Genomic DNA, 20426 nt, shown 5'->3' with positions numbered 1-20426 from the left:
AAGGTGCTGAGTGTGATTTAAAGGCAAATGTAGCCAAAGATAAACCATCGGCAGGGCCACTTTAGAAATTGGTTAAATTCTGAAAGTCTGTCTCTGTCCTTGCAGCTAAACTGTGTTTAGTAGGGATTTGGTTTCAACTGTTGCTGAAATCCAAAGTTTAAGACAACAGAGTTTAGGATTCATAGCACTAGAAGGACTAAGGCCTAACAATAACAAAAAGTCAGTAGGATTGCTGGCACATAGTACAGGTAGTAAAGGTCTAAAACTAAGCTCAAATCCCTAGTTTGAAGAAACAGATGTTCAGAAATGTGTGTGGATTTGCAACAGCTACAGGGAACTGTATTTAAACTTGTTTAGGAGTTAGTGATGTCATCAACTGTAGCAGGGCAACAGAACACTGAGCTGTCTATCTGGCAGGTAGGTGAGAGGGGTGATAATGGCAACGAGAGGCATTTAAAAAAAATCATTTTCAGAGCCGCCAAAAACATGAAATTGGCATACCTATCATGATTTCAATAAATAATACTGAGTTCTTTTTATTTACCTTCTGTGGGTTATTAGCTTTTAAAGCTTTTCTTTGCAATCCTGAGCCTTAGAAACTAGGTAACAATCACGTGTTTTTGTTTTTTTAATCACATGATTGCAAGATTTGAGGATTTTACAAAAACCACCACTATTGTAAGAGTTGACAATATTGACACTTTAAGCTAGTTGGAGCAGAGATGATGTCATGGGCTGGATTTTTCAGAGGATCTGAGCACCCTTAACTCTAGAAATCAATGGGAGTAGCTTGTGCTCAATACCTCTGAAAATTGTGCCCTTTAATCTGTGTGCATACTGTTGGGCGCGAGGGAATTCCAGTTAGGGCATTTGAGGGCTACAGTAATATAAATGTTTAATACATTTACAGGGCCTGATGTGTTTTTAAAATGTTTTACTTTTATCATAGACCTAGAATAGTGAGAAATTTGTATCATGTTCTTTCTACCCTACTGATTATTATGGTAGCCCTTTAAACAAACAAAAAAAAAATCAGCTTACATTAAATAACAGTACAATGTTCAAAGGAACCACCTGGTTTTCACAAACTACACTTCAAACTTATTTTACTGACAAATTTTAAATGTGGCAAAGGAGCCTCTGCTCTCACCCCTGATGCTTTCAAAGAATGTAAGAAGATGCCCAGTCTGTAACACCATCAACTCTCACACTGTAGGTTTGAAACTCAGTATCCCTATCTAGTCACTTCTGGCTAACATGGAAGACACTCTTACAGGAGTGTGAGATTGTGCTGGCTGTAAAATAGTGTACTTAAGGAAACCCTTGCCGTTGCCATTTTGAAAATCAGGAATGGATAGAGCATTTGCAAATACTGTAGGGAACAAACAATCTTGCAGTGGTCAATAGAGGGAAGGAGGTTTGAAAAAAGAAGCCAAGTCTTTCCTACTGGTAGCACAGTGCTTTGAAGATGAAACCTGCTGTATAAGTACAAGCATGCTGTTTTCCATTTCAGTTTCTATTTTTCTATAGCAGAATGCAGGGGCCAGTAGACATGATGGAGGCCATGTCATCCTGCCTAGTGATGCTGACCTATTAATCTCCAGTAAAGACTCGCAGGGAGATCTCTCTAATTTTACTTTGGTTTTTATATATTTTTTTCCTGATGGGTGCTGTAGTGAGGCCCTCTAGCCTTTCTGAGAAACATTTTTAAAATCCCTTTTTGTATGGACTAAATGTGAGGCGGCCACCCCAGTGCTCGTGCTACCGCTTGCGAACTAGGACCGTGTCCTCTTCCTGGCTCCAGTGAGATTGGAGGCTGGGGCTGAAGATGGTGCATGTTGCCGACGCCGCTGCCTGCGGAATAAGGGGGGAAGAGTTAAAGCTTATTTACCAGCCTGCAAAAGTGGGACACGGTTACAGCCTCCTACCTCATGCTGCAGCAGTGTGGGGAGAGGGGGGTTGCACTCCCTGCGGATGCTGCAACCTGCAGCCGTGGGAGAACGGCAGGGGCCTGCAGCCCGTCCTTAATTTGTAATGAACGAGGTGCCGGGGTCAAGCAACTTTTACAATAATAAGCCATGCGGCAAGCCCAGAGGTGCTGGGGCTATGAACTACCGCGCCCTGGCAAACATTAAGCACGGGCTAGACCCTTTGCTGAGGCTGCAACCTGCAGCAGCGGGAGAAGAACGGGCGGGGAGAGGGAGGGAAACCCCTATCCTCTACTGACGCTGCATCCTCAGCAGGTGGTGGGAGGCTGCACGCTCTGCAGATGCTGCTGCTGCAGCAGCAGTGAGGGGGAGGGGGTCTGTGCGCTCTGCAGATGCTGCTGCTGCAGCAGCAGTGGGGGGGCGGGGTCTGTGCGCTCTGCGGATGCTGCAGGTGGGAGGGGGGGCGGGGACTGCACCCTTTGCGGATGCTCCGCCCGAAGGCAGCGGGCAGGCCCCTGCAGCAGCGGCAGGCGGGGACACGGCGGCGCCTGCGCACTGGGGCTGGGAGGGTCACGTGAGGGAGGGGTCGGCCCGGCTCCCTCAGCCGCAGGGCGGGCCGGCGGGAGGCCGCGCTGAGGGAGGAGCCGCCGGCGCCCCTGACCCCCCGGGGCGAACATGGCCGGTAGCTAGCGGGGCCGGGGCGCTGCGGAGGGAGCCGGGCCGGTGAGGAGCAGCCTCTCCCCCGGCGGCTCCTTACGCTCTTTCCTCCCCTTTCTCTCCCGCAGGGGCTGCGGCCGGGACCTGCTCCCCGGGGCGCTGGGGAGCCTCCCCGCTGCGGGCGGGCGCCGGGAGAGCCGAGGCCATGGACGAGCAGAGCGTGGAGGTGAGGGGGTGGGCAGCCTCCACCTGCTGGGGCGGGGCGGGCCCGGCTCCCCTCCCTGCCGGGCACTGGCGGGAGGCCGCCTGCGCTCGAGCTGGGGGTGCCAGGACGCCTGGGTTCCAGCCCTGGGTTCGCCCCGGCTCCTTGTGGCCGTCGGGGCCCCGGTTGCGGCAGGTCGAGGTGAGCGTCGCTCTGCTGCCAGGCTCGCTGGTTGAAACGGTGCTGGCCGCCTCGGGGCCGGCTGCCCAGGGAAGTTGGGCCTGGCCCACCCGCTCGGTTGGCCTGTGCCCCTGTCTTGGGAAAGGGAGGACAGGTGGGTGGTGTTTGGGCTTTCAGAAAGCCTCCGGCAGAGCCGCTCGCGAGGGAATAAGGAAACTAGGACTTGGTCTCTACCAAAAACCCAAGTTGACCTAGCTGTGGGGCTCGGGGTGGGGGGTTGTCCTCTCTTTTCGCACCCCTTCGAGGCGAAGTGAGGCTGATCTAAGCTGTGGTGTCAACACCGCTAGCTCGACGGAAGAATTCTTTCATTGACCTAGCTACAGTCTCTTGAGCAGATGTGTTTGCTACAGCAACAGAAAAAACCCTCTTCTGTTGCTGTAGCACGTGTCCACACTACGGCGTAACTGCAGCTGTGTCACCATCGTGCTTGTAATGTAGATGTATCATGAGTAGTTGTGGGGCGAGAGGTCAAACAGTGCTGTAAATTAGATATTGCCCAAGAGGCAGAAAACAAAGTATAGGTATAAAGTGGGTGTTTTTCAACATGTCACAAGTTAATGGCTGGGTGCCCCAAGGTTCTGCACTGAGACTGTTGTTTAACATATGCATTAATGATCCGGAAAAGGGAGTGAGCAGTGAAAGAGACAAAAAATGCAGGGGACACAAAATTATTTAGGTTAGTCTAGGTTAGAGATGTTTCTGAAGAACTTCAGAGACACATAACAAAGCCAGGAATGGAGAGCATGACATGAGCATGAGGAATGGAGAGCATGAGAGGCTGATTAATTTTAGTTTTGATACGTGAAAGGTAAAATGCACATTGGAAGGAGTAATTGGAACCCATCATACACTCCGCTGCTATATTAGTTGTAACCACACAAGAAAAAGATCCAAACACCATTGTGGATGGTTTTTGTGAAAAAACATCAGCTCCATGTGCAGTGATAGGAAACAAACAATATTATGGTACAGTATAGAAAATACAGAAAATGTTGTTATGCCACTTGTTTAAATAAATAAAAGTTTCCCTCATCTGAAATACTGTATTCAGTTATGGTCACCTTTTCTCAAAAATTATAGCAACAGTAGGATTTCAGAGATAGGAGACAAGTTTTTTGAGGTATGGAAAGGTTTATGAAAGGAGAGAATGAGAAGATTGAGACTGTTTAGTTTAGATAGGAGATATAAGGGAAATTGACCATCGTAGCTCTAGCAAATTAACTATTCAGCTATAGTTACTCTGGAATAAGCGATTTTTGAGCGGTCCTTTGGATTCTTTCCAATTCGTCCACCTCTTTTTCTAAATTGTGGTGCCCAGAATTGGACACAGTACTCCAGCTGGGGCCTCAGCAGTGCTGAGTAGAGCGGGACAGTTACCTCTCATGTCTTACATACAACACTCCTGTTAATACACCCCAGAATCATATTTGCCTTTTTTGCAGTCACATCACATTTTGGCAATTCATATTCAGTTGAATTTTGATATATTGGAGATGGTTCAGTGTGTATGATTAAAGGATTGGAAAACATGTCTTACAGTGATAAACTTAAGGAGCTTGAGCTTTCTAACTTAATAAAGAGAGGGTTAAAGGGTGAGATCAGTCTATAAGTGCCCACATGGGGAACAAATATTTGATGATGTGCTCTTTGGTCCAGCAGGCTATTATAACAACATCCAATGACAGTAAGTAGTTAGGCAACTTCAGACTGGAAATAAGGTGTACATTTTTAACAGTGAGGGTAATTAATTAGGGTAATTGGATGTTTCTTTAAAAATATGCTCTAGTTGAAATAGGAATTATTGTGGAGAAGTTCTATGGCCTTTGTTAACAGGAGGTCAGACTAAATGATCACATCGGCCCTCCTGGCTTAAGAATCTGATTCTGTATGTGTAGAGTGCTTGTTCATTCAGTGTCATACACATACAAGTGGGAATAGTGTCTTTTGGCTACAGACATATACAGATGGAAACAAATAGTGATAAAACAAAGTGAACTAACAGCATGTTCATGGAAAAAGAGAAAATGGGGAAAGTGTGATCCATGGTTGTTTGTCTTGGGACCACCATCGTGATTCAAGTTCAACATGTCATCCGTAGCCTTGCAGAGTAGGACTCATTGTTATTAAATCTGATGGTTTGACTGCTGAACATCTGACCAGCTTCAAGTATATATCTTAACACTGGTGTGAATCTAAACTTTTTTCAGAGCATTGCTGAGGTGTTCCGATGTTTTATTTGTATGGAAAAGTTGCGTGATGCACGTCTGTGTCCACATTGCTCCAAGCTATGTTGTTTCAGTTGCATTCGGGTAAGTTCACATTTTATTTTCTAATTTCTGTGTATGTATAGATTATTAACTAAAGAGCTACAGGGCAAACTTACCTTGTGTCCTTGTTGGAGCACTGAGAGTTTCCTTTCCTTACTCTGTTCTCCTTGTTTCTCCCTATAAAAGTTAGACTTGTACCATGACCAACCCTTTTTGGATCACTCAACGCTGCTTAATTGGCTGGAAGAGTCACTTTTGAGCATTAAGCATACAACAGTCCCTTCCTCTAACATCTCATAAGGGGCCTTTTCAGTGGTGCCTGTTTGGGAAATGAGACCTAGATCTGCAGTACAGAGTTCTGCTAGGCCATGATACTTTTGTCATTTGTGAGGCCCTGTCCATACTAAAGCAGGCTTCTCCTCATCTGAAAACTGCTTAACTTATTCAAACCACTACTATGTCTAAAGTCTCGGATTAAAAACTCCTCTCTGCCAGAGCAAGGTTTCTCAGCCCGTAGGCTACGACCCAAAACTGGGTCACCAGAAAGTGTCAAAGGGTCATGGGGCTGGCTGAACTCAGCTCTGTGCTCTGGATGTTGTGATGTGTTGAACAGTGTAGCAGATTTGGCCCACCGTGGCCCTTTGACATGACAACAGAGGGATGGATGGACCAAATTTGAATGAGGGGCACTGTGACCCCATGCGCCACGTAACAATTCCCAGAATGGGGACCTGAGCCCAGCTGGGCCCCCAGGACAGGAGCTGGGAGGGTGCAGTTGGTGTCACAGTCTCCCGTAGATACTTCCCCCCTCCAATATAATTCACCACCCCACTACCACATGACACCCCATTTGCCATACCCCATCCTGCTCTCCATCTCTTCCAGAATGAGTAGCAGAATATGTGGTTCTTTGAAAAGTAGTGTGTAGAGGCAGAGCGAAATACCTGCAATATCTTGGCTTTTTACTAGAATATACCCCTTAGTGTATGACTGTCTGATAGATTCTGTGGCTTCTGGTGATATGCCAGACATCTCAAAAGTCCCTTTACTGTAACAGTAGAACTGTTGTTAAACCAACACTCCCCACCCAAAAAAAAAAACCCCTTCTGTTTCTTGTGGGGGTTAAAATAGTTACATGTTAAACTGAGATTGCTTGTACTGGCTAAATCCCATGAATTTAAATCATGAGTGTAAATAAGGGAAAAATACAGGAGGATTGGCACAGAAAAAATGACTTCCAGTATAATTGAGACAAAAGTGAAACCAGTGTGTGTGAATGTTCCATATCTTTAACTCTCTTGTGTGTCTCAAACTGTGCCCATTCTCTTTTTCTATAGCGTTGGCTGACTGAACAAAGAGCTCAGTGCCCTCACTGTCGGTAAGATATTTTTAATAAGTTAGAAATACATTGTAACTCTGTAGTCAGCTTTCTTATGGTTATTAGGTGTGTGGGGTTTTGTTGGGTTTTTTTGTCTCTGTAAGTATACCATGTGTATCACAAGTTTCTCTTTTGAAGGTTGTACTTAATGTGATATGAAGCCTTATTTAAACTGGCAAAGTAATTATTTTTAATCTTTTTTTAGTGTGGCCAGGACTGACCTATGTAAAATCTTGATGATCCCCACCATGTTATTGCACCCATTTAAGGGATATAACCACACCTAGCCAGAAGAAGTGGACAGGACTCCTCTCAGAACTATTCAGTGTCACTCCTTGAATGGCCAGCATAGGGACCAAACAACGCTTCTAGCTTTTAGACTGACTGAAATTTACCCTCTTTCTATAGATCTGAGAGACAGACATTTCCAGGAATAAACATGATGCAGCATGCCCAAAGAGGCAAGCAGCATGCACATTCTTAACATTTGTGTCCCATAAGTACAGAGCTTGAAAAAATCCACTTTCTAATGGCAAGTAAGACACTTTTTCTTGTGAGGTGGGTGAGCAACCAATTTCTTCAGAATGTAAGCTCTTTATATTAAAAGCAAACAAACCAAAAACCTTAAAGTTCTAAGCCTGATGGGTTTTGAAAATAACCTTTTAAATGTGAACTTATGCATTGTAGACAAACAGCTTTATTGTATCTGCTACTACTCATATGTTTCCTAGCGAAAGAGTGGAATTGACAAAACCAATCCGTTTCATTAGTGTTCTTTAGAACCTTGAAATCCTGAAACGGAGTTCTTGAATCTGGGGCTTTTTTGCCTTCCTCTGCAACAAGGGGCATGGGTCACTTGCAGGTTTAAACTATATAAATGGTGAATTCTCTGTAACTTGAAGTCTTTAAACCATGATTTGAGGACTTCAGTAACTCAGCCAGAGGTTAGGAGTCTGTTTCTGGAGTGAGTGAGGTTCTGTGGCCTGCAATGTGCAGGAGTCACACTAGATGATCACGATAGTCCCCTCCAACCTTACAGTCTATGAATCTAACTTCAGCTTTTTCTTTTTCTTTTTCTTTTCTTTCAGCGCCCCACTCCAGCTACGGGAACTTGTAAACTGTCGTTGGGCAGAAGAAGTTACGCAACAGCTTGACACACTTCAACTATGCAATCTCACTAAGCATGAAGAAAATGAAAAAGACAAGTATGTAGAATAGACTCTTCTAAAATTTGAGGATTTTGTAGTTTGTCTCAAAAACAGCAAATCTTTAATTGCACCCTCTTAAAATTAGGGAATGGATTGTAGTTCCTAAGTACTGAAAACTGAAATTTGCTACCATGTTGTAGAAGCAGTCAGTAAGTATGCTTCCTTTTACGCTGTCCAGCTGAAAGGTGGTAAGAGGTTGGCAGTTGGTTTTTTATTTATTTATTTATTTCTAGAAATGGTACCAGTTTCTGTAAGTAGCACTAAAAGCTAAGACTTTACAGGTCTTTCTGTTTTTATTACCTTGAAAGTTACAGTTGGATTAGCCTGGCCTAATGTACTTTGAGTGAAGGGCATGGGAAGACTGAGGAGGGCTGCCTCTTTCATATTGCACGTAGCCATTCACAGTGACCATATGGACACTAGATGATGAAAGCAAAGAGGACATTGTACAGATTCCTCTGATAATGCATTCAGAAACCTAAAGGGACTCCTGGATGTGCTAGTACATAAGCCTAGACAAGTCTTTATGTGTTTGTTTCCCCTGTGACATTTGGTCTAAGGCATGCACTGTCTAAAATCCCTCCATGTAGGATTTGCAGTGATGTGGATAACTAAGACTTATTGGTCATGTATTGTGCAACTGTTGCTTGTAAATGCCATTTCTCCTTGGATTTCCTACAGTGGAGAAAGAACTATGTGAACCAACTTCTTAAATCTTCTGATACTGGCATCCTCTGATACTTGGATAGCATGAAAAATACAGTGCTAATATCACAGCAAAAAGGCATCCCCCTTTGGAGAACTGCAAATTGCAATATTTCTTAATATTGCTGATTTGTGTAGTTTGTTTTATTGCTAATCATTATAGCTCATGGAATAGAGAAAGGTGCTGGAGTAAATCTCATTGAGCGAGTATTGAGAGTTGCTGCAAAGAATGGTCGGAATACAGCAGGAAATAAGGGAGGATGTACAAAGATGAAAAAGGGGATAGGGAAAAAAGGAAGGGTAAGAATAGTAGTTTGTTTTTTTCCCCCCCAAAGTAAGAATATTTTCCCACTGAGCAGTGGTGAATAAGGCAATTAAATAATTCATAATTATAACAAAGTATAGTAGTTCTTCAAGTTTTTGTCCATGTGGATCCCATTCAAGATACATGTGTGCCTCGTGTGTACTTTGAGGGCAGTCCACACTGAGAAACTGTCTTTAAGAACCACAGTTACTGTAAGGTAAGTGACTGTTCTGAACTGCATAAAGACATTATTCCATCCTTGATCTTTGTGCAGACTTCTCATTGACATCATTCAGAGATCTGCTGTGATGGTGCTTTATAAGCCTGCTCACAGACTATGAAGAATCTGGGACACTGTAGTGAAAAAACAATATTTAGAACTACAGCCAATGGTTCAGAAATCGGCCATTTTCATGCAGAAAGGTACAGAAAAAGAAAAAAATTGAGCTGGTGAAAAAGATAGCATTAGTTGAAGCCCACAATTAAAGTTTAGTATAAAGCAACCCTTCAGATGTCACATTTCCCAGTTTAACTATCTGATGTCAAATGTATGCAAACTAAGACATTGAAATACTGAATTTGTGTGTATTTAATTTGTTGCATTCTGTGTAAGTAGTCCTTTTTCTTTAATTATTAGTTCTAGTTTCTCTATACTCTTCCAGTAAAGTTAGGTTGATAAAAAGTCATCAAAGAATTCATCTGAATGTGTATATCTTGCACAGAGTCCTGGAGACAGTATTATAACTGACTAGTTTCACCTTTACTGCAGAAGAAGGCTGGGACTTCTTATGATACATGAATCTGCTTTCTATATTCAGTGGCCACATATAGACAGGAAGTATCATACTGTTATATGGGAGTCCCTGAACAGTGTGTTTTGTCATCTGGGTCTGGCACTGATAAAAATTTTACAGTAAAGCCAGGCCTCCATGGCCCTCTTATAACTTGAAAGGAACATAAAGGGAAATCAAGTTGCTCAAGTATCTTGGACCCAGAGTGCTAAGTGGAGCTGAGAAATCTGTGTTTAAAGAAACTCGTCATTTGCCATTTACTTTGAGAGAGTAGTCTTGTTACATATGAACAAGTTAAAATATTCTTCTAGTTCTTCTTCTAGTTAAAATATTGATTCATCACTTTGGCACCTAGGTGCCACATTGATCCACACCTCAGAATACTTTAGGTTTACTCAATCTTTCTGAGTTACTAGATTGTTGGCGTTTCAATCATTTGAAATTTTTAGCTTCTAGAATCAGTGAATTTAAAGCCTGTATACCAAAGCAAAGTATACCATGCAGATAAGATGGTGCTTAAAACAAGCTTCCAGAGTACGCTTTCTTACCTCCAGGAGAAACTTCCTGGGAAGATGATATATGGGAGACGAAGTAAAACGATGGCATGCTTTGCAGTGCAAGAAGAATACAACTAATTAATTTTGCTGTTGGGACACCATTTGTAACTCCTAGATTTTGTGCTTTGCTCTCAAAACCATGTCAACAAAACAAATCAAGCTGCTGAACCTTTTGCAGTCTCCACGCACCACTATGTAATTTCCTATCACTGTTGTGTTTTTTTTTTTAAGGTGTGAAAACCATCATGAAAAACTCAGTGTATTCTGCTGGACATGTAAGAAATGTATCTGCCACCAGTGTGCTCTCTGGGGAGGAATGGTGAGTAGGCTTATAGCATGTCATGTCCACGTGGAGAGTAGGAAATTATCTCAGATCTCCAACTATCTAATACTGTACCAGTTAAATATTCCCAAGTGAGACACACCTCATATTTGGGAATGTAAGTGGTTGAGTGTCACTAATTCAGTTTTTTGCTGGAGTGTTAGCTCAAAATACATATAGCCCTTTGAATATAAAACCATTCCCTCCCCCCCCCCCAACTTAATTAGCCCAAGTATTGCACAGTAAATGCTGGGGCTCATTTTGGATGAGTGCTCCATCTCCAAATAGCTCTCTACAGGAAGCATTTCTGGTGCAGAAGCCAGATCCAAGACTTGTTACTAAGGGAAGTGAAAGACACAGACTTCCTACAGACAATCTGCTCTGGATCTTTCCCAAATTGAATGGTACCACAGAAGGGGAAAAACTCCTAATTTAACAGGGATGGAGTACAGCTAAAATATGATGTTTTGTCGATCCTTTCTTTTAATAGCATGGAGGACATACTTTTAAGCCATTAGCTGAAATTTATGAGCAACATGTCACAAAAGTGAATGAGGAGGTAGCAAAACTTCGGAGGAGACTCATGGAGCTAATCAGTCTAGTGCAAGAAGTGGTAAGAAAATGTTTCAACAAAATGTATACCTTATATATACCCTCTTACACCTGTATAATGTGTTGATTATATTCAGGTTATCTATAGCATAAGAGAAGTAGGTGGTGATATAGTTAAAGCAGTACAATTCCCATAGCATGAGTGCAATCATATGAGTATAAGGGTGCCTTGGAATACTGGTATATGGCGCCTTTTATACCAGTATAACCCTGCCCATGCTAAAGATTGTGTCAGTAAAAAAGCGCCCCCACACACCTATAACTGGTATAGTGTTACATGTACAAAAAGTACCAGGCCTTAGTGGGGTAAGCTGAAGGTCTGAAATTCTGTTGGGGTGTTTCAGCCCCTCAGTTCTGGGGGAGACTTTGCTGATCTCTGTGCAGTTTAGTGTGCAAACCTTTTGAATAAGATAGAAACCAAAGTAAAATAGAATCCCATTTGCTCTGCATGGACATATACTATCCCTTTTTGCACTACTGTAAGAGAAGGAGTTTGCCTATTGCTCTTGGTCATAATTTTCTCTCTTTGTTGTGCTGTGGTGTGCTGTGTACATACTGGTTAGTTAGCCACTCTTCATCCCAGAGATGTCTGACGTTTTTTGGTGCTGTGGTATGTGTATATGGTCGAGATGATTCCAGGATGAAAGGCACTAATGTAAAGTAAACTGTGTGTGCAATCATTTTTCCTTTTCTGCTTACGGATGCTACTTGTTCTATGTAGTACCCCTGTGCAGAAGAAGAAACGAGTAGTTCCAAGAGAGTGTTTAATTTGTCATAGCAAGTATTTTATGTGTTTGTCTATGATGAGAAAAATATATTCCTTTTAGTTTAACCTTCCGTCAACCACCAGAGGGCAACTGCATTCTCTGCTATTTTACTACCAGTTATGCTGTTCATCTGTAGCTTTTACAGTGTTTCAAAAATGGCTTACTATATACCTTAAGAACTCAGTTTTGGATGTGTTCAATAGTCTTCATTTTGATAGTCTGTTAACTTTTCTAGGTTATCCAAAGAAAGAAAACACTTTTGGCATGTCTCTACTTTAATTAGTACTTCTAAATGTATATCGCTAATTGCATAGTAGCAAACCTAAGGGGGAAGAGAATTATAGGCAACAGTGAAATCTTCTTCTGACCTTTAAGTTGCTCATAAGTTTACATAGAGGCTTATTTTCCCAAACAGTTAAAACATAAACTATTTTTGTTCTACATAAAATATATTTCCCCCCTTCCTCTGTATTTCCTAATCCTTGTCAAGGGAAAAGCATTCAGTTGAAATGGACAGGGTATGATGAGAGGCAGAGATATGGACAAAAACAGAAGGTTATTCCTTTTTTGTACGTTACCTCTGAACTGTCCTTTAGGAGAGGAATGTAGAGGCAGTGCGCAGCGCAAAGGATGAGCGAGTTCGGGAAATTAGGAATGCAGTGGAGATGATGATTGCCCGATTAGATACTCAACTGAAGAACAAGCTTATAACACTAATGGGTAGGTATTCACCTTATCTGATGTAAGTGGAAGAAACAGACTGAAGTTGAAAATCTTCTGGCAAATTTTTTTTTCTAGAAACAAAACTGCACCTCCAGCAGTTTCCTGGCTTCAAGTTGAAGACAGAAGACTTCTAAATATATCAGTGTCATTAGTTAATGTGTGGTTACTGTGATATAATGCATTTTGTTAGATGTAACTATGCTCTGATTCCATGAAAAGCTACTGTATATTAACTCAGATTACGTGTACCACTTTGCTAGGATAAATGATCATACAGCCCTTTGAAGATGTAAAGTGCCAAGTATTATTTCCCGATTGCTGTAATTTGTCACCTCTGATATCTACTATCCAAACCTAACTTTAAAAAATATTATTTCTGTATGGAATATTTCTGCTGAGTAGCATTTCAGATTGGTAATTAAATAAATATTGTCCAGTAGTGAGAGCAGGGTATCGGGGAGGAATCAGAACTTCTAGGTTTTGTTCCTGACTCTGTCGCTGACTTTGGTCCAGCTATTTAACCTCTCCCTCTATTTAGCCTTTTTACAAATGGGAAGTAGGTAGAGTATACCCAGGGGAACTTATGCTTGTATAACACTTATTAAAAAAAAAAACACAAAACCATGAGATACTTATGTGTAAAGCAATTTGTAGTGCAGTCTTTGGGTTTCCCTCTGTAAATAATTTATTTTTTAAATAAAACTTGTATTTTAAATATATTTTGTCCCAGATTAGAAACATCTCTACAATTGACTCTTAGGTTCATTCTTGGAGACAACATGGTTCAATGGCTAGAACATTGGACTGGAAATCAGGAGACCTGGATTATATTCCCAACTCTGCCATTGACTTTGTGTGACTTTTTTGCAAATCACTTTGCCTTAGCTTCTCCAATCATACTTGCATTCCATTGTTAACGGCTGTGTAAGAGCTAATATTATAATTATCCTAAATTGGAATATCGGCCTCTTTGAAAATAGGGGAGATGAGAACACTTTTTTTAGGGATTTAGTCATGCAATATACAAAACTAAATCTGTAGACTGGAAACTCATGGAGATACGGACTGTCTCTGAGCCCAACTATAATACGAACCATAAATAATAATAAACTATGCTGAAAACTTACTCTTGACATTTGAAATTTTGCTCAGAAGAAAATATAAAATCAGAACTTTACATACTGGAAAAGGATACAGACCGTATTAAATACATCTTTTCAAAGCTACCATATTTTTATATTGTATAGAGACTAAATCATGATAACAAGTGTAATACCCTATCTACATTTTTAACATAATTACTTAATTTTTAGCAAAAAAAATCCTCTTAAATTCTTCTAATTAAACTATTTCTAAGTTAAATCTGCAATGAGTGCACTTTACCATATCATACTGAATACTTATGGTCAAATAAATTTGTTAGTCTCTAAGGTGCCACAAGTACTCCTTTTATTTTTGCGAATACAGACTAACATGGTTGCTACTCTTAATACTGAATACTGTAATCAATCGCAAAATTTGTTTAGTGGTTCAGTGATTGAAGGTCAGTCATTAAACTGTTTACGAATTCCTTCTTTATATGACAGGTTTCAGAGTAGCAGCTGTGTTAGTCTGTATTTGCAAAAAGAAAAGGAGTACTTGTGGCACCTTAGAGACTAACCAATTTATTTGAGCATAAGCTTTCGTGAGCTACAGCTCACTTCATTGGATGCATTCAGTGGAAAATACAGTGGGGAGATTTATATACATAGAGAACATGAAACAATGGGTGTTACCATACATGTTGTAACGAGAGTGATCACTTAAGGTGAGCTATTTCCAGCAGGAGAGTGGGGGGGGAAGCCTTTTGTAGTGATAATTAAGGTAAAGATAATCCTCTTTATATGGTTAACACAGAATAATACTTTGCACTTATATAGCACCTTTTCTTCAAGGATCTCAGATTCCTTTACAACAATTAATGTGTGATTTGAGAAAAAGCAAATCTAGTTATAGACTCAAAATAAGAGTTGATTTTTCTTTCTTCTTTGTCTTGTCACAGCCTTAATGGTAGTTGATGTTTAAATATAGTGTTTCTATATTACAATGTTTAATTATATTTTCCTTAAAAGGTTTAAGGCCTAGAAAAGTGATTTTTGAATTAGATTTCAGATGTTATAAAAGGAGGTTTGGTCAGATCAGAGTGAGTTCAATGAAATCCAGATCTGCTCTTCTCTCAAAAGCCTCTGTCATTTCTGGGACACCAAGAATGCTTCATTAATGTCTTAAACCTCAAGTGAATCATTCACTGCAGCTCTAATTAAAAAGACAGGCTTCCTTTAAAATGTGTTCTCTATCAACCTTGATATATTTAGAAATCCTTTACCTTAAATTTAGAGCAATCTCCAAAAGGGAGGTTCATTTCTTTAAAAACAAAACAAAAATCAACAACAAAAAAACACCATCACCGCAAGACACATGATCTCATTTCTTTTAAACAGGTCAAAAGACATCACTCACCCAAGAAACTGAACTTCTGGAGTCCCTGCTGCAGGAAGTAGAACATCAGGTGATTTAAAACAAAAACAAAAAAACCCCACCACCACCCCACAGTTAAAATGTTGGAAGCTACATGAAGACACTTGATGAACTTGCCACTTTTGTTACTCTAAATTATGCATTAATCAGTAAGGTTGAACTGGGTTTAGATAAGTCACCCAAAATTCCTTTTAAAAAAAACTGTGGCTTCCATCTCTAAATCAGGAACAACCTTTGATTTAATCTCTTCTGTCTTTTGAATAGCTAGTACAGAAGTAATTAGCAGTTATGAAAAGACAACATTTATTATTTATTCATTTATTTAGCATAGCTTAGTGCTTGGAGCACAAGACTGATTTTTGCCCACAGGTTATGAATAGCAGTAATTAAAACAAAAAAGCAGAACTGGCCAGTTTTCACTCTGCAGTTCTGGAAAGTTATGAGATGCATGCAGCAAACAGCAGCTGTGGGAAGATGGCACAGCATTGTTTTTTTTCCACTGAGTTCACTTTTGGAAGGTTGTTGGGGGGGTTTTTCCCCTCACAGTCAGAGGGTTAGGAATTTTTTGTAAGTGAAAGCTTAAATTCTGCAGAAATTGATGTTAATCCTGGAAGAGTTTCTGCTTGCCCTGAGTTAGTATGTTCCCAAATGGATTTTTCAAGCCTTGTGTGTAATAATTCTCTCATGACACTGGTTGGTGCTTTAAATTTCCAAAAAAAAATCTTCAGAACTCCTGAAGAAGAAATCTTTTCTGTGCATGCACTTAACCTTCTGTTCTGTATTCTTTTTTTCTGTGTTCCAGTGAATGGTATTAGCTCAAATTCACTACCTGTTCTGGAAATGCCCTTCGCCCCTTGCACTTGAGGCAGCTTTTTTCAGAACCATATTTTCATGTCTGATGCACCAGCTAGTGTTCTTCAGCAAATCCTGCTATATGTTGTGTGTGAGCCTGTTTTTTTTTTTCTTTCTGTTTCCACTAGATTCCAAAACCCTTTTTTGCTATAGAGTGACCTCTGTAGATGAGGACTTTTTTTTTTTTAACTTTTTTCACCCTTTTAATGTGGTAAGGATTTCAATCCATGTGCATCTTTGCAGAGCAGTTTTGTATTGTATAGAACTCATTAAAATACAGTGAACTGGAACTATAAGACCATACCCCAAAAAAAGGTAGGTAACTTAAGTCATATTTCAAATATTTACTGTAGCCATGATTCTTAAACAGTAGACAGATGTCTCTGTATCTCCCAAATTTCTGAGATTTACTAGAACTCTTTAAAAAGTTACATTATACGTCCACCAGTTATCAAGAGGCTTTAAATTTTATATTCTTTTTATTGATTTAATATCAAAAATGCATATAATTCTTGTCAAAAATGCATATAATGCGTGGTAGAAAGTTTTACATTTACAGCTCAGGCACACTGTTCCTACCTTTCAATTATACAGAAGAAGTAGAGTATATTTAGTTATTTTTGCAACTACTTAACTATTTAAAATGTCTGTTTCCAGCTGTTCAAAGGAAACAAGATTAGATTATTTCCCCTCTTTCTTTGTTCAGAAGTGGTTGTTACTACTTGAAGCATCTAGTGTTGAAAAGGTACACTTTATTACACGCTTAAAACGTTTTGGCTTTGTGTGCTGAATTGAAGGAAGGGAGGTTACATTTATATTCCAGATTGTTCTTTTGTGAGATAATGTACTTTTTGATTAGTTGATTTGAGTATTGGCTTAAAGCTCATTTGAATTAAAAATGAATATAAAACTGTTTAACAGTGAGAGTGCCACAGAACACTAAGGAGGGAAAGTGTAAAACACCCTCCTTAATGTACTGGGTTATATAATAGATTAAACTTAATCATGTCAAAGCCTAGTCAAGTTTCACCTATACATTGCATAATAACAGAGGTCACAGCTGGTATAGTACTTTGCCTGGGGCAGTGACAAGATAAAACAAACACACCTGTACCTAGTACAAACACTTATGACCTTCAGACTGAAAAGTCACCTTAGTACACAGTAGCTGCTAATGAAATTTTTAAAACACTTTAAAATTGTTTAAATACTACAGCACTATAATTCTCACATTAGGGTTCAAGAGCCCTCAAAATCATGTAAGTAGAGAGAACACTGGCTTAATTTTATTTAATTTCTTGTAAAAACAATTATGGGAACAATATGGAAATTTGTTGCCACCACCACTTTTTTTACAACCTTGAAAACAGACAAATTCAAAGGAAGCTCTAACAAACATAACTCTGTCAATATGGAAAGCACTATTGTTGTCTTTCTCTCTGAACCTGCAGTAGATGTTACCTCCTGTATTGACATGTCTTCATTTAAAAAATTAAGCCAAAATCTGTGGGTTTTCTTTAACGATATTGTAATTTATCTGCTTTCTTCTCTGCAGCTAAGATCATGCAGTAAGAGTGAGTTGATATCTAAAAGCTCGGAGATTCTGATGATGTTTCAGCAGGTTCACCGGAAGCCTATGGCATCCTTTGTCACTACTCCTGTCCCTCCAGACTTCACAAGGTACAGCCTGGCATTTCCTTTATTTTGCAAGTTTTTGTTTGACCTTGAAAGCTAAAGCATTAAAGCAGTTTGGTTTAGTCTTACAAAACAAACAAAAAAAAAAACCCACAACAAAAAATTAACTTCACGAACATCTGAATGGTTTTGAGCATTGTGGAATGGTTAGTGTGGAGAAAAATTCTCCTAATGTATAAAATATTCAAAAACTGCAGTGTAAGAGCAAATTCTGCTGCGGCTTTGGAGGGATGGGAAATAGGGAGTAACTGGAGGATTTGCTGCTGGAGAGCTCCCCAAATCCATCCTAAAAGCTACTTTAACCATTAGGGCTACTGCAGTGGTAGCCAGTGGGGGAAGATTTCTCTCCAGTATTTGGCTTGGCTTCTCAGGCTGAATGCTGGGTCTGTATTTATTTCCATGTGCTAAAAATAATCGATCACTTACCCAATTCTGTTCACCTCCTTTAGAGTCTTGTTTTTATCCTCCATGAGGACTCCACTTGTAATTGATGTTACATCCTAGCATTAGAAGTGGGATCCAGTTGGTGTGAAGAAATAGGTTTTGAATCATTTGTATACTGATGACCCTTCTTACCCTTGCTATTGGGGGCAGTCAGCCTATAATTGTAGGGCTCTCTTACTGGCAAATGCTCAAGTGGCACAATAAACGTGGAAGTGGTCTCATGAGATGCCTGTACAAGTCACCTTTAGTATAAAATAAAGCCCAAATGATCTGCTGGCACAACTCATTTTCAGAAAGGAGCCATTGGTGCTGGTTTATGCAGAAATCTGTGCACTTGTTAGGATGGGTGGCTGCAGCATTTTACATTTAAAACGAACATGCAGGGTTTCTATAAAATTTGGAGATAATTTTGCATTTGAGTAATTTTAAAATTACTCAAATCTTTCTAACCATATCAATCAAACATCAGTTTGGCAGGCTTTTAAAATATAGCCTGAAGTGTGTTCTTTTAAAAGTAAATGTTTATTTTAAAGGAGATGGTAGCAACCGATGGTCTCTTTTACTACAGGTCTGCGCTGAAACATGATATATTTCGGTTGTTTTGTTTCTCCAGCCACAAAGCAGTTCCTTCTCCTTAAATATTAAAAATCTGTAGTTTTAGATTTGCCTTAGTCATCCCTTGCTGTCACAAGGCAAATCATGTTAGGTTTTCTAAAGTTAATAATTGATCATTTTTGGACATTCTTGTCCACCTCCCCCCCCGACCACAGTTGAGTTGTTCCTGTTTCATTTTGCTCAGGGGACGGGAGGGATATGTATGCTTGCAGTGCCACTGGGTGAGTGGGGATCTGACACTGGAAGCCCACAGATGTCCTGTGTGCTCTAAAAATACCCTTCAAAAGCAATCTTTTTTTTTTTGAATTCTTGTTTATATATAAACTTGTGCAAAGCCTTTGTGGTTCGCATAATGTAGCTGATTTCCTTCGTGTTTTCTAAAAGCTTATTACCACTGTGTAAACTGTATTTCTTCCTTGCCAGGTGAGAGGTCATATAATTCAGCAGGACCCTAGAGTAAACTGGAATGTACAAATGTTTCCATTTCCAAGCTGAAGGAAATGCAAACCACATACAATTTAACAAGAGAAAAATAAATTGAGTCTTAAAATTTGTCAGTGTTAATAATCCCAGATGTTACTAATGGCACATGCATATAATACATTAATGTATTCTGATACTCATTTTAAATAAAAACATTTTCACACCCTTCAAAATCAGTTGCTGCTGCTAAAGATATACTTAAAATTGTAATATCTACCCAGGACGTATGTAATATAGTAGAATGTTAACATGCATTGGTATAGCTACTACTGTCTTCAGAAGTTGCAATTAAAAAAAATAATTATTACAGTGGTACTTATGTTCTGTTTTCATGACTTATGTTCTGTTTTCATGTTTTCATGAGACATGACCACTGTTGTGGTGGTATGACTATTAGCCTAATAACCTTTATGTCCTTTTAAAGATCTTGAGTGGGATTTTCAAAAGTGCTTTAGTGATTAGGAGTCCAAGTCCTATTGACGCCCTGATGGGACTTGTGCTTGCTTCTAAGTTACTTAAACACTTGTGAAAATCCCACTCTCTGATTTAATGCTACTTTCTTCAACTCTACTACTGTGTTTTCTCCCCAGTGAATTAGTACCAGCCTATGACTCAACCACCTTTGTCTTGGAAAACTTCAGGTAGGAATGTGTCCTAAGAAATTACCATGAATGTCAAGGAGTGTGTTTCTCGTTTGTTCTATATTAGGTTTTAAACCTCTGAATAGACCTATTGAAAACCACAAGATACCTGTGTGCAAGTGTGAGGAACTGAATCAAATCTCTTGACTTTTGTCTCCAGTAATGATCAGAAAAAGTAGCCACCAGTTCAGTAAACTGACTGCTAAAAAAAAATTCCATGCTGAAGGAAATTACTTCTCTCTAATCACCCCACAAATTTAAAAAAATCTGCAAGAAACATTTACATGATCTCTACATAGGCACTTAAAATTCTGCTCAGCTTGCAAGTTTTGCATCTTTCTAGATCATCTGTTGATTTTTTTTTTTTGGTAATTTTAGTTTATGTTCTGTTTTTGATTAAATTAGAAGTAATATTTGAGGCTAGAACTTTATAGTGCAATTTCCTGTGAATTATGACTTATTTTAGTGAGTAGTGAAAATTGAAAGTAGATTGAAAAGTTGCAAACACCCTTATACTA

The 20426-nt window shown here is 39.8% G+C and overlaps 1 protein-coding gene across 4 annotated transcripts in view; it reads left to right on the top strand.

The window, feature by feature from the left end:
* Nucleotides 1-2524: 2524 nt before the first annotated feature.
* TRIM37 (tripartite motif containing 37) overlaps nt 2525-20426 on the top strand; it is a 48160-nt gene continuing 30258 nt past the window's right edge. For 3 of the 4 annotated variants that reach the window (XM_073315506.1, XM_073315504.1, XM_073315503.1), the window contains exons 1-11: nt 2525-2610; nt 2714-2811; nt 5235-5336; nt 6632-6672; nt 7761-7877; nt 10469-10556; nt 11050-11172; nt 12535-12658; nt 15142-15209; nt 17586-17710; nt 19858-19908. In XM_073315506.1, the coding sequence (XP_073171607.1) occupies nt 2604-2610; nt 2714-2811; nt 5235-5336; nt 6632-6672; nt 7761-7877; nt 10469-10556; nt 11050-11172; nt 12535-12658; nt 15142-15209; nt 17586-17710; nt 19858-19908 (944 nt within the window). In that variant the 5' untranslated portion in view covers nt 2525-2603. Of the gene's footprint in view, nt 2611-2713; nt 2812-5234; nt 5337-6631; nt 6673-7760; nt 7878-7959; nt 9313-10468; nt 10557-11049; nt 11173-12534; nt 12659-15141; nt 15210-17585; nt 17711-19857; nt 19909-20426 lie in introns of those variants that run through there. The other variant, XM_073315505.2, reaches the window with a different exon arrangement.

Source organism: Lepidochelys kempii, chromosome 17, assembly GCF_965140285.1.
Source record: "Lepidochelys kempii isolate rLepKem1 chromosome 17, rLepKem1.hap1, whole genome shotgun sequence".
NCBI classification, from domain to species: Eukaryota; Metazoa; Chordata; order Testudines; family Cheloniidae; genus Lepidochelys; species Lepidochelys kempii.
This window is presented reverse-complemented; position numbering and strand designations above follow the sequence as displayed.